Here is a 21,889-nt window from a genome sequence, read left to right on the forward strand (position 1 = left end):
GGAAAAGCTACTAAAGCTTTTAGTCTCATGCTTCTGGTGCTAAACTTGAACATCTTAGTGGAGTCCCAAGTTGTAAGAATTTGTTCCACTCCCAAGATAAACAAAGTACTTTGTGGGAAAAATCTCTCAAGACAGAACTGTCTATCACATTCACACTTAGTAGTGGCCTGCTAAAAAGAAAGCATACAACAGTCAATGTAAAAGGAAAATATTTGTGAAAAGTATGGAACACTAGACAAATAACTGCAAAAATCAGCAGTCAAGATAGGGAAATAAAACTGAGAGCCATGACAACCCCTGCTAAAATGTGATGCTCCTTAGAAATTCAAATCACCACTGAAAATATATAGTCATTTTACTGAAGCAGAAAATATGATGAAGTCCTTAACATTATAGGACGAAAGCGCTTAACATTTTTATTTGCTGCTTCAATAAAATGATTATATATCTTCTGTGGTGATTTGAATTTCTAAGGGTCTTCACGTTTTGGCAGAGGTTGTCTTGGTTCAAAGGTATGGAAGAAATAAGTGGAAAATAAATCCTATAAATTACTAACAATTCTGAGTAGAAATTAATTTTCTGGTTTGTAGATCGAGAAGTAGTAGCAGTACTGCAAACAACCATTTCCAAACAGTAACAAATGAAGACTCTGAGCTGACGATGGATAGAGGAGCTGGCCAACAGAAGACTGATACCAGTGACAGCTCAGGAATACAGCAAAGTACATACTTAATTGCTCAGGTACTGGCTGGTAAATTGAAAAAACAGATTCTAATAAAAGGTACTATAAACCCACTTGTTAATGCTATAATGCCTCTCTGTAGAGCAAGACAAAATTTTGATAATCCTGCATCTACTGTCTTAGCAACTTCACACTGCAGATTAGCAATTCCTGTAAAGAAAGAGGGTGTAGCATGTAATGCAGCACCTGTATGTGTCTCCAAAGACTAAAGAAAGTACAGTTGTGTACACTTACCATAAATGTAGATGTTTGAGTGTATTCACTGTTGCAGTCATTACATTTGGGTTATGCTGCTGGCAGGTTACCCTCAGTCAGCCTGAATTCCAAAGTCTTGGGTCCTGCATCGGTTGCTGTCGCCTCTTCCCTGACGTCAGGTCGTCAGGGGTATAAAAGATGTAGCCAACGCCATTTTATTCAGTTTTTCTTGCCCCAGATGTCAGGTGCCCCCAAAAGGGTAGGCTAAAATTATGTAAATAAAACATACATGCACAAAAAATAAGCTTTACCTTCATCTATAAGCAAATACACCACCTAGGTTGTATAGATTAGAGAAGTAAAGATAAGTTCCAGCAAAAATAAGGTGGATGGCAGGTGGGTAACCTGGACTGCAACAGTGAATACACTCAAACATCTACATTTATGGTAAGTGTACACAACTGTACTATGTTCTTCATGTTCCACTGTTGCAGTCATTACATTTGGGTTGAGTCCCAAACTATGGTTGGGGGGCTGGAGCTAAACAGCATTAGGAGTGGCTATGAGGCCCTGCAGAACTGCAGGGGCAAAGCCTGCCCTGAATTTAGAGTAAAGAGGCAGATTGTAATGTTTTGTAAAGGTATGCACTGAACTCCGAGTAGCAGCCTCTAAAATGTCTTTGGTTGGTACTCCCCTGAGAAAGGCTGCAGAAGTGGCTGCAGCTCTGGTTGAATGTGGCCTAATGCCCTTACGCACTGGTTTGCCATGCTGTAAGTAGCAGAAACGAATGCAGTGACTTATCCACTTTGAAATAGTCTGCTTGGAGATAGCCTTTCCTTGTGATGCTGTGGCATATGCCACTAGTAATTGTTCTGTCTTTCTGAAAACTTTAGTTTTGTCCAAGTAGAATCTAAGTTGTCTATGTACGTCCAAAGAATGCAGAATTTACTTCCCCTTGTTTTGTGGATTTGGATAAAAGTTGGCAAATGAATTGTTTGGTTAACGGCTACACTGGATACCACCTTAGGCATAAATGTAGGGTTTGTTCTCAGAGAGACCCTGTTTGGATAAAAAATGATAAAGGGTTCCACAGCCATGAGAGCCTGTATCTCTGAAACTCGTCTTGCAGAAGTTACTGCTAGGAGCAGAGCTGTTTTCCAAGATAAGAACTTTATATCCGCAGTAGTAGCTGGCTCAAAAGGAGGTAAGGTGAGTTTTTCCAAGACATAATTGAGGTCCCATGCAGGTATTGGCATTCTCCTTGGAGGCCTTAAGTTTTTGGCTCCTTTGAGGTACTGCCTTAATAAAGGATGAGAAAAGAGTGGTGGCTCTGTATTGTAATGAGCCAAAATGGCAGAGGCATGGATTTTAATTGATGAAAAAGATAGGCCTTTGTCCAGCATCTCAGTTAAGTATTGCAAAATCTGAGGAATAGGAATATTTGGGACAGCTGTATCAGTTCCTTGAGCTTGGTTCCAAGCGCAAAATCTCTTCCATTTCCCAGCATAGGATTTTCTAGTACTAGGCCTTCTGGCTTCTAAAATGACATCCATCACAGCTTTACTGAGAGGTGTGGTTTGTATGGCTACATTATTCGCCTTGCTACCAGGTTTAGGGTCCTGAGATGGCTGTGCAGAATCTGATTGTTTTGCTGGGACAGTAGATGAGGTATTTGAGGTAAGGTCCAGTCTGGGCATTGGGACAAGTTCCTTAAGATCAGATACCAGTACTGGCGTGGCCAGTATGGGGCAATCAGAATAATTTTTGGTTTCTCCTGCCTGACCTTTAGGAGTACCTTGGGGGGGGAGAGGCAGAGGAGGAAAGGCATATACTGATAGGTTTGTCCAGTTGAAAGATAAGGCGTCCACTTTCCAAGCTTGTCTGTGATAACTAAAAAGATTCTGCACAAGGACTTGATTGTTTTGAGGGGAGGCAAATAGATCTATGTCCAGGCGTCCCCATTTCTTTCTTATCATGCTGAAGACTTGTGGATCCAGGTGCCACTCGTGGGAATCCATGAGGTTTCTGCTTAGTTCGTCTGCCAGAGTATTTTCCTTTCCTGGCAGGAATTGTGTCTGCAGATGAACTTGATAAGTCAATGCTGTGTCCCATAAAGCCATGGCTAGTCTGCACAGGGGATAAGAATGAGTGCCCCCCTGCTTGTTTATGTACCACATAACCGTGGTGTTGTCTGTTTTTATAAGTAGTTGTCCCGGATGAAGTAGGTCCTTGAAGGCTGTCAGGGCATTTTGAACAGCTAGCATCTCTTTTTGACTGATATGTAGATGCTTTTGGTTTGTGGACCAGGTGCCCTGAATGCCTCTTCCTGCCATGTGTGCCCCCCAGGCATAATCTGATGCATCAGTCATTAGGCTCTGCCTGGCTGGGGGTAGTGAGAATGTCTGTCTCTTGTTTTGGTGACAAGCCACTGCCCACCAGCGAAACTCCTGTTGCAGGCAGGGAATTAGAGTAAGCATTGTTTCCAGACTGTGGCAATGTTGTGTCCAGACACTTTTTAGGTACCATTGAATTTTCCTCATATGCAGTTTTGCATATGGAATTAGTAAGATGCAGGATGCATGAAGCCCAAAGCCTGTAGAATTTTTCTTGCAGATAACTGGGCCTTTGTTGCCATTTCCTTGAAATAGGTAGTCAGTTGCCTTTGTTTGTCTGGAGTGAGATAAGCCATCTGGGCAGTTGTATTTAAGCTTGCACCCAGGAATATTATCTCTTGAGAGGGTACTAGCTTTGATTTCTTTTTGTTGACTGTGTACCCTAGGCATGTTAAAAGTCTTATTACAAAGGTCAGATGCTGTAGTAGAATGTCCTTGTTCTCTGCTTGTATGAGGTAGTCGTCCAAGTAAGGATATATTTGTATTCCTCTTTGTCTGCAGTAAGCAATTACTGGTGCCAGGCACTTTGTGAAGACCCTGGGTGCAGTAGATAAGCCAAAGGGCAGTGCAGAGAATTGGTAATGCTTTGAGCCAGCCTTGAATCTGAGGTATCTTCTGCATGATTGTCTGATTGGGATATGCAGGTATGCCTCTTTTAGGTCTAAAGTCATGAGCCAAGACTTGCTGCCCAGCATGGGCAGAAGCTCCTGTAAGGTCAACATCTTGAATTTTGGTATATCCAGTATTGGTCTCCATGCTTTGTCCTTTCTGGGTACCAAGAACAGTCTTGAGTAAAATCCTTGTCCCTGCTCTTGCTGTGGCACTTGTTGAAGAGCCCTCATGTCCATGAGAGCTGCGACTTGTTTTTGAGCCTCTGCCCATTGATTTTCTAGGTGGCTGTACCTGCAAGAAATCCTTGACCGTTTGCATAGATTTAGCTTTGTCCTCCATTTTCTTTAACACCTCTTCTGCCTTAACACCAAACAAGGTATCATGTTGTAAAGGAGCATCTAATAATTTTGCTTTAACATGGTCAGGCAGATTTTGTTCCTTTAACCAAGCATGCCTCCTAATGACAGAACCCGTAACAGCGGCCCTCAGGAGGCCTCCAGAGAATCAAACCCACATTGCAAAGCATGCTTTCCAACTTGTTCAGCTGCATGCAATAGATCCTGCATTTCTTTGTTTTCTGCACATTCAGAATTTGCCATCCTTTTCTGTTTAAGCAGTGTCATGATATATTGCTGGCATATGAGCATATGAAACTGGCAATTTAAGGCCCTTATATCCAAAGTAGCAGATGTGTAAATCTTTTTTCCCCATCTATCCAGAGCCCTAGAATCCCTGTCAGAGGGGGTAGGGTTTTTTGCAGTAGAAGCCTTGACCCCTTTTGGACCCTGAGAAATAGTTTCTGGGTCTGCAGTAGGGTTTTTGAAAAAGAATTTATGAGAGTCAGGGACCCTGTAGTATCTGTCCGGCTTAACAGAAGCTGGAGGTAAAGAGACAGGGGTCAGACTAGACTCCGAGAACACATAATCTACAATGTCCAACAGAGATGGACTAGCTAGAGGCCTGTGTTGAGGTAGTAAAGGAAGTCTCTGAGCCTTTTCTTAGATTCTGAAAAATCTTGGCTCTCCCAGTGGAAGTGCTCCCTCATGGTATGCAAGGTTTCCCCAAAAGAGTAGTCCTCAGGAGGAGAAGTTGAAGGAATTGATTCTTCAGCATCAGAATCCTCATAGGGGGGAAGAGAATATTCCTGATCAGAAGAGGAATCAGAAGAAATGGAAACCTGACAAGATTCATAGTCTGTCTCTTGCCTAGGCCTCTTATCAGGAGGGGGATGGGAACCCCTGATCAAGGTAATTAAGTCTTTGGCCATTTTGAGCATCTGTTTTTTGGGCATGGAGGCCTGTCCTTGTGGCTGGTGAATTTGTTTCTTTGCCTTTAAAGGCGTTTTAGTCTTTGAAGTTGGTTTAATATATAATTGTTAGGTCTGAATACACCCTCAGAAGCCGATGCCTGCTCAGCGGATCCGGACCCATCTGAGGGAATAATCTCCGAGGCTCCAATACCTTGAGTTTCCTGCGGCCTGGTCGACTCCACGTGGGAGTCGGTAGCGGCCTGCGGCTGTAAAGTAGCAGGCGTCAGGGGCTGCGAAAGCGCCTCACTGAGAACCGGCGACCTGCTTAGGAGAACCTTCGTCGTTGGTTTTGGACCTCGGTTGACTGTCTTTTTCTTTGCGTTTTTTGTGAACTCCAAGTAGTCGGATGGCTATCCGACGACATTGTATAATTAAATCTTCATCCAAAATAGCTTAATGCAAAATCGTACCGAAGCTTAATAGTGCATTGGTTAAATCTAGCACAAAACCGACAACTAGCAACGTCGTGGTCAGGGCCTAGGAAAGGAATACAGTAAGAATGAAAGTCCTTATGAGGTATTTGCTTCCCACAAGAAATACAATTATTAACTTTTTCTGACATCAGTCTGGAGCACGAAAAAAGCTTCCCCAACGGGATACTTAGCTTTTAATGAAGACTTCGGATCTGAAACTCTCACACGAAAATCTCAGGAGTCGGCCGACCAGCACTTGCAAACTGCTTCTGGCACCATGCGGCAAGAAAGACAGACTAAAATGGCGTTGGCTGCATCTTTTATACCCCTGATGACCTGACGTCAGGGAAGAGGTGATAGCAACCGATGCAGGACCCAAGACTTTGGAATTCAGGCCGACTGAGAGCAACCTGCCAGCAGGATAACCCAAATGTAAAGACTGCAACAGTGAAACACGAAGAACATCTACAGAGTATCATTGCAAGACAGATTAGGAGTGTCATGCTCACTACATAACAATCAGGCCATCACACAGTAAAGCTGCTCAAGCATAAACAAATTAAGACTACCACTGTCTGTGATCAACTCTACCACAAGAGGAAACCACAAGTCACTTTTTAAATTAAATTTCAAAGCAGAGACATAGACCCATGTATGCTGAGGCACTTAAATGTAACCTTCCTAAACTCAAAGACCTCGCAGACAAAGTACACATAACAAATACCCTCAGCAGCCCTGAATGCACTCTTTCAAAACACCATCCACAACACATACTACCATATATTTACTTCTAAGCACATAATGCAAGCCACCACACAATCCAACATTCATTTCCTTGGAGGTGCCACTGTGTGATACACTGATGTCACTCTCACCATGTTAAGTATGGAGAAAGTCACAGTTAGTTGCTAGTCAGAGGCCAGAATCCACCACATTATGCATGCACTCAAGTCGGTGGACCACAGGTACCAGAAGGACTCCGTCATAGTCCATGTGGGTGTAAATTACCAAGGATCCACCTCCCTAGACTATATGAAAAGAGACATTATGGAGCTCTTGGAATGTGTGTCGCAAGCTGGTAAGAGCCTAGAATTCAGCAGCACTTTACCTTCTCCAAGGATGATACTACAATACGAACAAAAGTGACTAACTTTAATAACTGGCTTAGTTGCTAGTGTCATTCTAAGGAAGTGCAATACTTGTCAACATGGAAGGAGATGGTCAACAGTCCATGCCTCTTTGCCAGGGATGGTCTGCACCTCTCCCCTCTAGACTTTTGAATATTAGTTAAGACACTGTCCTCCCCCATAGTGCCTTTTTTAGGCAATGCCAAACTGAAAGTACTTCCAACAAAGCACATCAAATTCAAAACAATCTAAAGGTGTTACTGCTCAACACGACGAGTCTAAAAAAGAAGTTATGTCTTACCATAACATTTCATCTGTGTTGTCGATCTCCACTTATCCTTGACTGTGGGTTCGGTTCTGTATCTTGTAACTGACTTGAACGTTATTCCAGCTTGCGTCTTCCAAAAAACCGTCAAGCTCATCTTTACCCAAAATGCTTCTCTCAGCATTACCTCAGATCGAGTTTGCATAAGACGGCAACAGACAGGAAATAATAGATCAGAGATCATATTTGTATTCTTAAGAGGAAATCCAATTTATTGTGATAGATCCGTTCCACAAGAAACCAAAAAGGCAGGGGGAAGGAGGGTGGGAATGTCAAGGATAAGTGACTATCAACAACATAGATGGAACGTTATGGTAAGAAATAACTTCTTTATGTGCTGTTGTCAATCTTCACTTAATCCTTCATTGTAAGACAGAGCCCCCAGCAAACTAAATGTTGGCAGGTCTCAGGAAAGAATATTCCTGAGCACCACTGAGCCAAATGATGCTTGTCACCTAGAGATCAGATCCAGCTTGTAATGGGTAATAAAGGTATGTGGGGGTGCCCAAGTAGCCGCTGCACAGATATAGTCTACAGAAACTACGGAATGAAAAACTGAAGAAGAGGCTATAGCTCTTGTAGAATGTGCTTTAACAGGACCTGGTTTGTTGCACCATCCTTTTACTATAAATGAAGGTTATACAGTCCTTTTGCCATTTTGCTACAGTTACCTTAGAAACTGGTTTGACCAGGGTAGTTGAAGAAAACGAAACAAATAACTGGTCAGATTTTCTGAATACTTTTGTTCTGTGGAGGTAAAATCGTAACCGTCTATGAACACCCAGCAAATGTAGACAGTATTCACCTCTGTTTGAAAATTTGGAAAAAATACAGTAAGTTGTATAGTCTGGCTGATATTTGACTCAGACACTATTTTTGGTAGGAAGGATGGATTTGTTCGCAAGGACACCCCATCTTTATGGAAGATCAGGTAAGGAGACTTGGAAGATAAGGCTTGTAGTTCTGAAATTCTCCTAGCAGAAGGAACAGCAATCAAAAATAACATTTTCCAAGATAAATACTTCAAACACAATTTGCTGCTGGCTTGAAAGGGGAATATATTATGGACTGTAGCACCAGATTCAAGTCTCAAGATGTGGAAGATCATTGTATGGCGGTCTAAGCATCAAGGTTCCTTTCAGAAAGGCTTTACACAGTTTGTGGGACATTACAGCTGTATCATTTAAACTAGTATGAAAGTTGCAAATAGCAGCTAGATGTACCTGTACCATAGAGGAGGACACCCCTGTATCAAAAATCGATGCTAAGAGTTCTATAAGCCTACTTTGAACATTTTTGCCACTTACTGTTGTATAATCTTCTAGTTGAAGGTTTGTGGGAAGCTAGAACAATTTGCTGAACTGTGGTAGTGAGATCAGTATGCCTGGCAATCACTGGAGAAGCTATGCAGTGAGCTTGAGATTTTGAAGATTTGGATGACAAGCCCCTCTGGTTGGGATAAAAGGTCTGGAGCTGGATCCAAGGTCCAAGGTTTCTGAATTAGATGAGGCCAAAGAAAGAAGAACCATATCTGTTGAGGGCGAGGCCAGAATGGAGCAATGAGAATTATCCTGTTCTTCGAACTTGCTGGCTTTCTTCAGAAACTTGGGAATGAGAGGTATTGGGGGGAGGGCATACAGAAGACCGGGCGGCCAATCATGCAGGAGAGCATCTCTCGGTAACTCCACCGGTGGGGGAAGCAGGGCAAAGTAGCTGCTGCACTTTTTGTTCCATCGGCAGAATATTCTTTCCATTACTAAAGGATTGAGAGAAAACACATGAGGCATTAGGATGTATCTGCTCAATTTGTCCGCAATCACGGTGGAGCTCCCTGGAATGTGCATTGCAATTAGAAAGTGGTCGGATAAAACTGCCCATTGCCATACCCTTAGCTCTTCACCACGAAGGGGGGGGAAGACCTGGTTCCTCCTTTTTTGCTGATGTACCATACAAATGACATGTTGCCTGTCTGAATCACAATCGTTCAAGGGGAGAGCGTCTTGGAATACCTGCAATGCCGAAATCATTGCCCTCATCTCTAGAACACTCATGTGCAAACTGGCCTCTAGATGGGACCAAGTGCCTTGGACTGTCCTTCCCAGATAATGTCCTCCCACCCCATCTGGGATGCATCCATGGTCACTATGGCTTGGGGTTGAGGAGAGACAAAGGGACAGCTTGACAAAATTTTACTTGAGTGAAGTCACCAATTCTGGTCTTTCTTGCATAAATTGGTGATCAATACCTAATGGGACACTGGGCGATTCAGTAAAGACCATTGTGATGCCAAGAGCCACTGGAGGATCTGCATGTGATGTCTTGGAAGGGGAACTAAAGTGATGGTAGCTGCCATTGATCCTACAGTTTGTAACCACAATCTTGCAGTCACATTTCTGGCACGAATAATCTGGCCAACTTGTGATTTTATTCTCTGAAATCTCTGTGTGGGAAAAGACATGATACATGTGCTTGTGTAGAAGACTGCTCCTATAAATTCTAACTCTTGTGTTGGCTGTAGATGGGATTTTTCATAGTTTACAGTGATCCCTAGCCACGAGTAAGTTTAAAGTATGTTATACTTGCCTGCAACAGTAGAGGTCTGGTGGGTGCGGTAATGAGCCAGTGGTTTAAGTATGGAAACACACGGAATCCTTACAGTCTGAAGTGAGCTGCTACCAGTGTCATGCATTTGGTAAACACCCTGGGGGCTGTGGTGAGACCAAAGGGCAGGGCTCTGAACTGATAATGACCGGCTCCCAGCCAGGAAAGCAGGAATCTTCTGGAGTGCTTGTTCATTTTGATGTGATAACATGCATCCTGAAGATCTACTGAGCACATCCGATTGTTTTTTTACTAAGAACGCACATACAGACTGAACCGTAACCATCCAGAATTTGGTTTGTTGAACTGACGTGTTCAACACACTGAGATCCAAAATTGGTCTCCAGTCCCGTTTTCTTGGGCACTAAAAAGAATCTTGCGTAAACTCCAGATCCTGTTTGGTCTGGTGGGACTGTTTGGATGACTCTCTTGTCGAGCAGTTTTTGAATTTCTAAGACTGCTGCATCCCTGAGACTGGGAGGGATGTCTGGGATTCTTTTTGGTTGCCTGGGTTTTTTTGAGAAGGGGATATTGTAACCTCTGGTTATGATCCCCTGCACCCATTTTCCCATTTGCCCATTGATATGCCAGCCCAGTAGGTGCAGGGGATAACCATCCCCCAACTGCCTCCAGAGGATGGCAATTGGGCCTCCAATCAGAAGTGCTGGTAGGAATTACCAGGGGATGAATCCCTGGAACCCTGAGTTTGCTGGCCACCTCTGCCTCGTGCACAGCATCTTCCATTACAACCCCCCCACCCCGGGGGAGTCATTACCACGCAAGTCCTGTAAAGGTCCTTGGGATTTTTTGAACCATAGCTTCCCACTCCTCTGGTTCCTGGAGTAAGACCACTGAGGAGTGGAAAAGTATATGCCCATGGCAGATAGGGTCTTTCCATATTTCTCACATCTGGTGAGGGTCTCTGACTTTGGCACCAAGAAGGGATGTTCTGTCAAAAGGAGCATTGATGAAAGAAGACTTGAATGGCTCCGCAAACTCATACAAGCTCATCCAGGTGTCTCCTTATGGCTACGCCAGGACCCGCTGACCTAGATGTCCCTTTGGCTGCGTGTGCAATGAGCCTCATGGAAGAATTAGATACTGACTAAAGGGCTGAGAGCTGGGAAGCTACTTTATCGTGCACTCACTCAGCTATGGCTCCTTTCAGCGCTTCTGACAGCTTCTTTATCAGATCCTGTTGAGAGTCTCGTAAAATGTGCCATAAAGTTCAAAGACCTGAGCGCAAAAGTTGATTATTTGTATAAGCACTTCCCAAATCTATTCCTGGACTATTCGTTAGGAGGATGGACAGTAGGACTCTCATTAGCAAGTTCCTTTTTGGTGGCTGCTGCAACCACCATGGCATCTACAGGTATCTCTTTAGCCCAGTATTGATGATCCTCCGGAGCTGATAAAATATGGTCTGATCTTTTGGGGATTGGCTCAATGGAATCAGGTATCTTTCAAGCTGACTGTGTAATCAATTTGATTAGACTGTCAGCGGGTGGAGAGATCCAAGCGGTAGATGGTCGTGCAAGAAAAGCCTGCAGGTATGCTGATTCCTCCAAAGAAGACTGATGGGACATCCAGCCACCCCTCTGTTTCAGGATTTCTAATATGTCTCAAAATGAGACATCTTCTGGGGATGACCTTGGGGAACCATTCCCCTTTATTGAAATCAGCATCTTCTGTGTAAGACCCTTCAGGGGAGTCCAAGTGCTTTCTCTTGCACTTCCTCTTCAGGGGCACCTCCTCGGTGGGATGGGCCAGGAGCTGTTTGAAGAGGACAAAACGACTGTGGCTGAATCATGAGGTTTCTGTGCCCACTGTCCCAGGGCAGAGGCCAGAGGTAGCTCTGGGCGAGGGGGAAGGGCAGGGAAGCTGGCCCAACGAGAGTGGTACCGACTGTGAGCCCACAGCAGACAAGGCCCTATCCATGGCATGGAAAGGGGTGGGAGCCCGGAACCAAGCTAGACCCCCTCGGAACACCGCTTCCCAGAACAGTCAAGTGAAGCTTAGACCCTGAGAGGTTTCAGGATCCTATGGAACCCAAGAACTCAGGGTAGTTATTGGTGCTCGATATGGCAAATCTGATTGGCACCGACGCAGTCAGAACAGAGACTGTCAGGAAACTCTGAAGGCTCAGTTGGAGTCAGAGGAGGAACACAGGCAGACGAAGAGATAGGTACAGTTCCAAACCCAGGAAGACTAGGAACTGAGGAAATGGACAATCCCCTTGCAGACAGGAGCTGGTCAACCAGCTGCAAAACATCAGACTCTGTGAGGCTCTTGGTGGAACTGACCGAAGAGACCAATGGGGATCAAGGTCTCTCCAAGAAAGGGCTTGGTGGTCAGTCTCAAAAGGAGTCTATAGATGGGGAGTATCTTGTTCGGGCCTGTCAGTAAAGGTAAACTCCTTTTGTTCTGAAGCAGGTGGAACCAAGGTTTGAAAAGGCACCAAAGTTGTTGGGACTGAAACAGTAGTTGGAGCTGAAATAGTTGGTGCAGGGGCAGGCACCAAAGGCAATGAGGGTTAAAGTACTTTCCCGTTGGGTTCCACGGACAATATGGGAACCGGGGAGGACTTGGATATCTTAGTTGGTGATGCTGACAAGACTTTAGGAACCAACCGGCTCCTCTTATTAGATTCTTCATGCTTACTGGAAGAGGAAGGGCAGCCAACATCAGTCTTAGATTTGGAAGAAACAGATATGGCCTCGTCAAAATCAGATTCAATAAGGCTCATTAATATTAATTTGTTTTTTCTTCCACAAGGGCCCGGTGACTGAAGCTGTTACAAATTTCTTCTTGAAGTTGCACCGGGCCCAAGCATTAGACACACAAGGAGAGTCCATCAGAGTTTGGCAATTTTCTCTTACACTTCTGGCATCTCTTGAAGCCAGAAGTACCCCTGGATTTGTATGCCATAACAAGGAACTCATGCACACACAAAGAATAGAACAAAAAGATAACATGAGACAAGTTAAAGACTTTTTTTTGCAGTTATTTGAAAAAAAACTACCAACAATGGTACTACAAGTTTACCATAGAAGTAAATAATAAGAATGGATAGAAAAAAATACCAACACTGGTATGCAAGGTTTACCACTTGGGCAGAAAGAGGAAGAAGAGGAAAGACTGAAGGACTGCAAACAATGTTAGTGGCAGAATAACACTGAAGTGTTAAGGAAGAGCCTAGAGAGGAGCAGGGTATGCAAAATAGAGATAAAAAGAAAGAAACAAAGGTTTTTAAAGAAAAAGCACTTACAGTTTTAAGAAATAACCTCACTCGAGAGCTGACAGTAAAGGAACGTGTCTGGCACTAAAAGCAGCAAACGAGATCTGAGGTAATCCTATGATGAGCATTATGGGTAAAGCTGAGCTTGAGAGTTTTTTTGGAAGGTGAAAGCTGGAATAATGGCAGAGTCGGTTCTGAGATACGGAACTGAAAATATAGTCAAGTATTATGTTAAAACTGACAACATCAGATCAAAAGAAAGACTCCACTTCCTAGAAGCTCTTCTCACCCTACAGAATGCCGATGTCTACGCAGTCATGAGACATGGTCTAGAGCTGCAGAGAGCACCCCGGCAGTGCAAAGTATTTATAATGCCTTCCACATATTTAGACCAGCTACTACACAGACTGGAACTACAGGTGGAGGTGTCTCAATTTACATCAAAAATATATATATGTATACCTCAAAGCTGGTCAAATAAGACAATGCACTTGAGCTTCTCCACTTTCCAGTCACCATAGGCAAAACCCTACACCACTTCTTTGAAAGCTATAGGTCTCCATCTAATGCCCAGGAAACCCAAAACATGTATTTAAGCTTAATGGAAATCCTCATCATCCAACCCAATACAATATTCATGGGCGATTTTAACTACCCCACTATTAACTGGGAATCATATATGATACCAAACATACACACATAAATATTCCTGGATTTTGTAAACACAAACTCCCTGGACCAGAATGTCAATACACCAACCAGGGGTGCAACCTTTCTGGATCTGGTCCACACTAATATGGAAGACTGCTGCATATCCCCTAGTGTGAGGTCTTCTCTGGTAAGGTCAGACCACAAGATGGTCTCCTCTGAAGTAAAAATAAAACCCGGAACTCCAGCTAACCTTGGAATATTCAGAAACTACTCCTTCCTGCTACCAAATGATACGCTGGCAAAATTTCAAGACCCCATAAACCATGAGAATACTGTTGTCTACACAAGACTGTTCGCAGAAACCTTATACAAGCATTTAATAGGTGCAAAGAGGCAGCTTTACCCACCAGAAAGAAGTAAAGAACTGACTCAAAAAATCTGCCATCCTGGTGGTATCACAACATTAATAGGATGTGTAACAGAAGGAAGAAAATCATGGCAGGTGCAGCACGATAAAACACTCTCAAACTGAACAAAAAACTCAGTGGACAAATACAGCCTACCAAAGCCACATTTGAGGTAAATTTTGCCGCCCAGCCAAGGACACCCATAAGGCATTCTTTAGCTATGTCCACAACCTCAAAAGCAATACACAACTGTATGCAGAACTCACTATTAATGGAACCACCTACAATGAGCAAGAAGATATAGCAAACATATTGACCAATAAATTCAGCTTCAACTTTACCCCTCTCCCCCCAACCTTACCAAGGAAACACCATCAAATATAACCTCCCCCTCAATATCACTACGGAACAGGTACTTAATGCTCTCTCTAAGGCCAAAAACACTGCAACAATCGTCCCAGACAATATCCCAAGATGCCTTCTAAATAGCCTGAAACATGACTCATCAGGGCCTCTGGAATTGCTATTTAACTGTAGCCTCCAAACAGGCTTCATGCCTCATGCATGAAGAACAGCAACAGTTATCCCTCTGCACAAAGGTGGGCCATCTACCTGGAAAACTACATACAGTCCCATATGTCCTACTAGTCTCATATGCAAAACAATGGAAAGAATTATCATGGAAATGATCAATATTAACACAGCAACCCCCCCCCCCCCGACAAAAAAACAAACCCAATCTAGTTTTATCAACGGAAGGACATCCTACTCAACCTGTGGACTTCTTCAGAAGGTTGCCAAAGCAATGGATGAGGGCAAAATGGTTCACACTGCCTACCTTGACCTGGCCAAGGCATTTGACAAAATACCTCATTCGGGCATTGTTGACAAACTCAAGATGTTAACTACAGACTCTTATGTCACCTGGTGGATAGCAAGCTGGCTCAAAGACAGGAACCAGGAAGTTAGAATTGGAGAGTCCACCTCTACAAATAGGCCAGTCACAAGTGGAGTCCTTCAGGGACTGGTCCAGGGACCGCTACTTTTTGGCATTTACTTTTCTGAAGTCAAGGCCAATGTCAATGGCCCCTGGCTGACTAAATTTGCAGAGGATTGCAAATTAGAAGCGGTCATTGAATCCCCCATTGACACACATGTTCTCCAGGACAGGCTGACACAGACAAATAACTGATGTCACAGCCATGGACTAAAACTAAATACCAAGAAATGTACAACAGTATCCTTGGGGATGTCACCCAACGATGGTAACTATCACATTAACAACACATTTCTAAGTGCTGACCCAGTAGTCAGGGACTTGGGGGACACACACACAGCAATCTAGCTGCTTACCATCATGTGTCTACAGTAGTGAGGAAATCATTCTATGTTATGCAACTTATAAACAAAGGTATGGCATCAAGGTCCAAGGAAGTCATTGTTCCACTGTATTAGGCATTCATCAGACCTATCATTGAGTACAATGCCCCTTTGCTATGTACCTAACCAGGCATATCCAACAACTGGAATGTCCACAGGTTCTTCTCACTAAAAGAATATAGGGTGTAAGCAAAATGCTAGGCATACTGCCTCAAGGCCTTATCCCTGTATTCAGTCTCCTACAGGCTGTTGAGGAGATCTATGCCTGGCATACAAGGCACTGTCAGACTCCAATCTGTTGGACCTCCTGCATATCCACAAAACAAACAGCACCACAATTACCCATTCTGAAAACTTAAACCTTGCCTGTCCAATAAATAGGACCTGCTGGATAGATAGTTATATATCTCAGAGACTACCCCTTCTCTGAATCAGGCTCCCTTATCAATGTGAAGCAGAGTTCCTCCCTAACCCAATTCAAGTGTAATTTGGACAACTGGATGGAGAACAGGAAATTCATTGTGTTTGGCATCTGTGTCTCTAATGGATACAAGCAGCCTGCAAATGGTTTATCTCCCAAGGCCCTGCTTGTAAATGTTTCATCGTCAAAGCCCCTGCTTACACTTATCAAAGGTACCAGAACTTGCTAGAGATTTGGGGTGCATGGACAGGCATAAAAAGGCTCTAGCAGTTGTTAGCCTAGTAAAAACCTAGCAAATAAACAATTATAGCAACACATGCCAAAGGCTCCACCTGCCAGGCATCTGTTGTATACCACTACATCAAGGAGTGCTCCTTACCTGCAGGACTGGTAACGGTACATCTTATCAGGGATGTAATCCATGTTCTCATTCCACCTCAGTCCTGTCACTAGCTGATCTTTCTTCCAAACACAGCACTTAAAATCACGACCCACTGTTATAATCTGTAAAGAAAAGACAGAGAGACTGAAGAGTCTGCAATGATGCACTTTGCCTCCTTTCAAGGTCAAAAACTTTTCCTCACAACAGAGTTACTTAACTCCATTACACTAAAGAAGAACCTGCAGCTGACACCAATTTCAAACTCGCAAGTCACATTTCAGATAACCAGACGTTACAAATGCAGTCATTAATAAAAAAATGTATGCACCTATCATAATGACAGAACCATATGAGAATATCTAGGGCTGGAGAGCAGATAAAACCTTCCCAAAGTACTATGCACCCTTTTCTTATTCCCATAATGCACCACAGTGTCAAAGTTCTTCAGATCTTTGCTGACTTGGTTGAAAAGTATTTAATGATCACAACAGGGACATAAAAGAAGAATTCCAAACCAGCTATGCTGGGAGTTGGGGGGGGTGTTGTAGATGAGGGACCTGCTTTTAGAGATCTGACAGTATGGTGAAGAAGTAATTTTTGTGTTTAATAGGAAGTCCATCATCCATAACTGCAGAACAAAGTCCCAAGAAAATTCTCCTGAGCAGAATCCCCTGTGATGATATTCCACAGATAACCCTGGCCCCAGTGGCAGACCTGTACAGCACTTCTAAATTATATTACCTTGCAAAGGCGCTGATAAAAAATCAAGTTGCTGATGCACAGATATTATCCAGTGCTGAATTTTGGAAAAAGACTAAAGATGTAGCAACTTCTCCAGGTGGAATGCTTCCTAATTACTTAGCAATGGGACTGTTATACTTCTTCTAGAATAAACTATATACAAATAATCATCCATCTGGCGAGGGTAAAAAAGAAGTTATGTACTCACCATAATGTTCTCTCTGTGTTGTCCATTTTCATTCTTCCTCAACAAATGGGTTCAGATCAGACCCGTCCACCTTCAATAGATTCTAGAATCTGACTGTTGAGCTCCTCCTTTACCCATAATACCCCTGACCACTGCAATACTTCAGACTGAGCTTGCTGTTATTATATGCAATATTATCAGAAAATACAACAACAGTGCTATGACCAAAAGTTATAGCTGAAAGATCAGGAGCTCAAACAGGAACTATGGTTCCTATCAACAATTCTGTTAGGTCTCTGCCAAAGACATGGAAAAGGGGGAAGGATGGAGGGAAGTTGAAGAATGAAAATAGACAACACAGATGGAATGCTATGGTGAGTATATAACTTCTTTATCTGATGTTTTCATTTTCATTCATTCCTCAACGACTGGGCAAAGTCTCCAGCTACTGTAACCTTGATTGGCCTTTATGGAAGGATGTTCCAGAGAACCAACAAAAGCTCTACTTCTGGATATCATGTCCAATTTGTAATGAGCAATGAAAGTATGGGTATTGGACCATGTGGCAGCAGCAGAAATATCATCAATGGATACTCTAGCCCACAAAGCAGCTGATGTAGACATTGACCTGACTGAATGCGCCTTTGGTTGACTTGGTAAAGTTACTCCTCTCAAGGAATAAACGTAGGAGATGCAATCTGTTTTCATTTAGGCAGTGTAGTTTCTGACACTGGCTGTCCCATTCTGTTGTTAGTAAAGGAGAGAAATAATTTATCAGTTTTCCTAAACTCATTGGTTCTGTGAAGGTAAAAACAAAGTTGTCTATGTGCATCTAGAAGACAAAGTGTGTATTTTCCTTTATTTTCAAATTTATGAAAGAAGACTGGCAAATTTATCACCTGACTGATGCTAGTTTCAGAGGTAACTTTTGGTAAAAAGGAATGGTTTTATGCGTAAAGTAACTCTGTCTTTGTGAAAAACCAAATACGGTGGTTTGGAAGATAGTGCTTGGAGTTTAGATACTCATCATGCAGACGTTATAGCCACCAGTAACACAGTTTTCCAGGAAAGAAACTTTAGATCTGCTTTAGCTGATGATTCAACAGGAGAATGTACTATAGTTTGCAAAACCATAGTGAGTTCCCAAGGTGGAGAAGGGTCCTTTATTAGAGGTCTAAGTAAAAAGGTACCCTTAAGAAAATCCTTACATAATTTAGGTGACACTAAAGAAGAAGCATTATCTCCCATGTGACAGCTGGAGATGGCTGCTAAATGAACTTTAATAGTAGAAAAACTTGCCCCACCTTGAAAAACTCAAGGCAAGGAAATATAGAATAGCTGGGAGTGGGAGGTGGGGGTGGAGCTAACTTTCTCTGATGTGCCCAAAAAGAAAACCTTTTCCATTTACTTTTGTAAATCTTCCTAGTTGAAGGTTTATGAGATGAGATAAGATTTTTTGAACTGGGAAGGAAAAAATACAGTTTTGTACCATCAGTGGAATTGCAGAAACCATGCAGTCAACTTCAGGTCTGCAATGCTTTGGTGAGATAGGCGGTCATCAAGCATCCAAGAAGGGATCAACCATACCTGTCAAGGTCAGAAGGGATCAATGAGGGGCGCATTTGACTGACATCAGGACGCCAGGGTACAAAATATGACCGACGCCATATCCTCAGTCTTTTCTTGCCCCAGATGTCAGAAGACCCTAAAATAAGGTCAAAACCAAAAGACAGCAAACAAACAACCAACCACCCTTGCACTAATTATATGTACAATATATACAATATACAATATTTACAACCCAACCCACACACAACCAACCTACTGAGGGGAGAGGAGGAAGGAGTAAATGGACGCAGCAATGTGGATGTGAAACATCTACATTTATGGTAGGTACAAAACTGTACTATGTTCTTCATCTCACATTGCTGCAGTCCTTACACTTGTAGAATCCCAAAGCAGAGGTAAGGGAGGATGGCCAAACTACAAAAGGAAGCAGGAGCTGCCAAAATGCCCTGCAAAACAGCAGTGGCAAAACCAGCCCTGGATTTAGAGTAAAGTGGTAGGTGATAATGCCTAGAGAAAGTATGCACTGAACTCCAAGTAGCTGCCTCCAAAATATCCTTGGTTGCCACTCCCCTCAAAAGGCTGTCAAGTGGCAGTAGCCCTAGTGGAATGAGGCCTAATCCCAGCTGGAATCTCATTGTCATGATGGGAATAACAGAAAGCAATGCAAAACCCAATCCACTTAGAAATAGTTTGTTTTGACACAGGCTTGCCCTGAGAACTCAAAGCAAAAGAAACAAACAACTGCTGAGACTGCCTGAACCCTTTAGTTCTGTCCAAATAATATCGCAACTGCCTGTGTACATCTAAAGTGTGCAAAATCTTTTCCCCTTTATTTTGGGGATTTGCATAAAAAGTAGGCAAATGAATAGTTTGGTTTAAAGCCACACTAGAAACCACCTTAGGCATAAAGGAAGGATTAGTACGTAAAGATACCCTATCCTTATGGAAAATCAAGAAAGGCTCAACTGCCATAAGGGCCTGTAATTCAGAAACCCTTCTTGCAGAGGTAATGGCCAACAAAAGGCAGTCTTCCATGATAAATATTTCAACTCAGAAGTAGCTGCAGGCTCAAAAGGTTGTAGAGTGAGTTTCTCCAACACAAAATTGAGATCCCAAGCAGGAGTAGGAGCTCTAATGGGGTCTTATATTCTTTGCCCCTCTAAGAAATTGCTTGAACAAAGGATGAGAAAACAATGGAGGGTCACATTCATAGTGAGCTGAAATTGCTGCAGCATGAACCTTAATAGAAGAGAAGGACAAACCTTTGTCCAGTAACTCAGTAAGATATTGAAGAGCCACACTTAAATTAGGCTCAGAAACATCAAAATCCTTTGCTGCACTCCAAAATAAAAATCTCTTCCATTTATCTGCGTACACTTTCCTTGTACTAGGCCTTCTAGCTTCCAAAATCACATTCAAAACTTGTTGTGGAAGTTGAGACCCTCTATGGTTCAAAACAGAATATGCCAGGCTGTTAGGTGAAGAGAGTGAAGTTTGACATTGAGCAAATGGCTGTCCTCCTGTGACAACAGGTGTGGAATCGAAGGCAAAGGCCATGGAGGCTTCCGTGCCAGACTTCTCAGAAATGGGTACCAGTGCTGTCGAGGCCAATCTGGAGCTATTAAAATCATCCTTGGCTTGTCCTGTCTGACCTTTAGAAGTACCTTTGAGAGGAGAGGCAGAGGTGGAAAGGCATACACATGAAGATTGCTCCAATTGAAAGAAAGAGCATCCACTTTCCAAGCTGTGGGATGAAACCTTTTGTGCAAAACTTTGGCAGCTGATGGTTTAGTGGAGAAGCGAACAGATCTATGTCTGGAGTTCCCCATGACACTGTCAATTTCTGAAATACATGAGGATCCAATTTCCACTCGTGGGGATCCATAATTGTCTGCTCAACACATCTGCTAAGGAGTTCTGTGCTCCTGGCAGAAACCTTGCCTGAAGATTGAGCTGTAAACTGAGAGCAGTCTCCCACAAAATTATTGCTTGCCTGCATAGAGGATAAGAATGTGTTCCCCTTGCTTGTTGATGTACCACATGACAGTTGTGTTGTCTGTTAGAATCAACACCTGCCCTGGAAGAAGTAAATCCTTGAAAGCTATTAATGCAAACTGGACTGCTAACATCTCCTTCAGATTGATATGTAGATGTTGTAGTCTGGCAGGCCACTTGTCTTGTATCCACTTTCCATTTTGATGAGCTCCCAAGCTTTGTCTGAGGCATCTGTCGTTAAAATCTGACTCGCCTCTGGCGGGTCACAGAGAGTCCCTTGTTTAGGTGACATTCCTGAGCCCACCACAAAAATTCCTTTTGAATGCAAGGTATTATTTGAATGACAGTGTCCAGATCCTGGCAGTGCTGTGTCCATACATTTTGAGATACCATTGCAGCTTCCTCATATGCAGTTTGGCATTGGGAAGCACCAGAATACAAGATGCCATGAACCCTAAGGCTTGAAGGACTGTCCTTGCAGTCAGCCCGGACTGATGAGATAGTTGATGGAAGTAAAGGGAAAGATTCTTTTGTTTGTCCGGGGTTAAAAAGGCCATCTGGGATGCTGTATTCAGTCTTACACCCAGAAAGCACATGTCCTGAGAGGGTACTAGACTGGACTTTATTTCGTTCACAGAATACCTCAGGCATCTTAGCACTGCTATCACATATTCCAAATGATGAAGAAGCTCTTCCCTTCCTTGAGCCAGAATCAGGCAGTCATCCAAATAAGGATAGATCTGTATTCCTTTTAGCCTGAAGAAAGCTATCACTGGAGCCAGAACTTTCGTGAGCGCAGTAGATAAGCCAAAGGGCAATGCAGAGAACTGATAGTGAAAAGTCCCAGCTCGAAAACGCAGATACTTCCTGCAACCTAGTCTGATAGGAACATGAAGGTAAGCCTCCTTGAGATCCAAAGTTACCATCCAATGATCTTTGCCCAGCAGAGGTAAAAGCTGTTGTAACGTCAACATTTTGAACTTGGGAATGTCCAGATAAGTGTTGAGGATAGATAAATCCAAAATCGGTCTCCACGTGTTCCCCTTCTTTGGTACTAGGAACAGGCGAGAATAAAATCCTAGGCCCACTTCTGGCATAGGGACCGGCTGTATGGCCCCTAGTTGAAGTAACAGAGAAATTTGCTTGCGAGCCTCTATTCTTTGTTGAGGAGGAACGTCTGGCATGCCTCTGAAAGGAGGCA

General features: G+C 43.2%; 1 protein-coding gene across 1 annotated transcript in view; it reads right to left on the reverse strand.

Moving 5' to 3' along the window:
* The window catches only part of PREB (prolactin regulatory element binding), a 491,749-nt gene that overhangs the window by 308,809 nt on the left and 161,051 nt on the right, over nt 1-21,889 (reverse strand). The window contains exon 5 of the mRNA XM_044062359.1: nt 16,194-16,318. Within this exon, the coding sequence (XP_043918294.1) occupies nt 16,194-16,318 (125 nt within the window). The remainder of the gene's footprint in view (nt 1-16,193; nt 16,319-21,889) is intronic.

The sequence above is a fragment of the Protopterus annectens genome, chromosome 2.part1 (genome assembly GCF_019279795.1).
Source record: "Protopterus annectens isolate FY-2018-M chromosome 2.part1, PAN1.0, whole genome shotgun sequence".
NCBI lineage: Eukaryota > Metazoa > Chordata > Ceratodontiformes > Protopteridae > Protopterus > Protopterus annectens.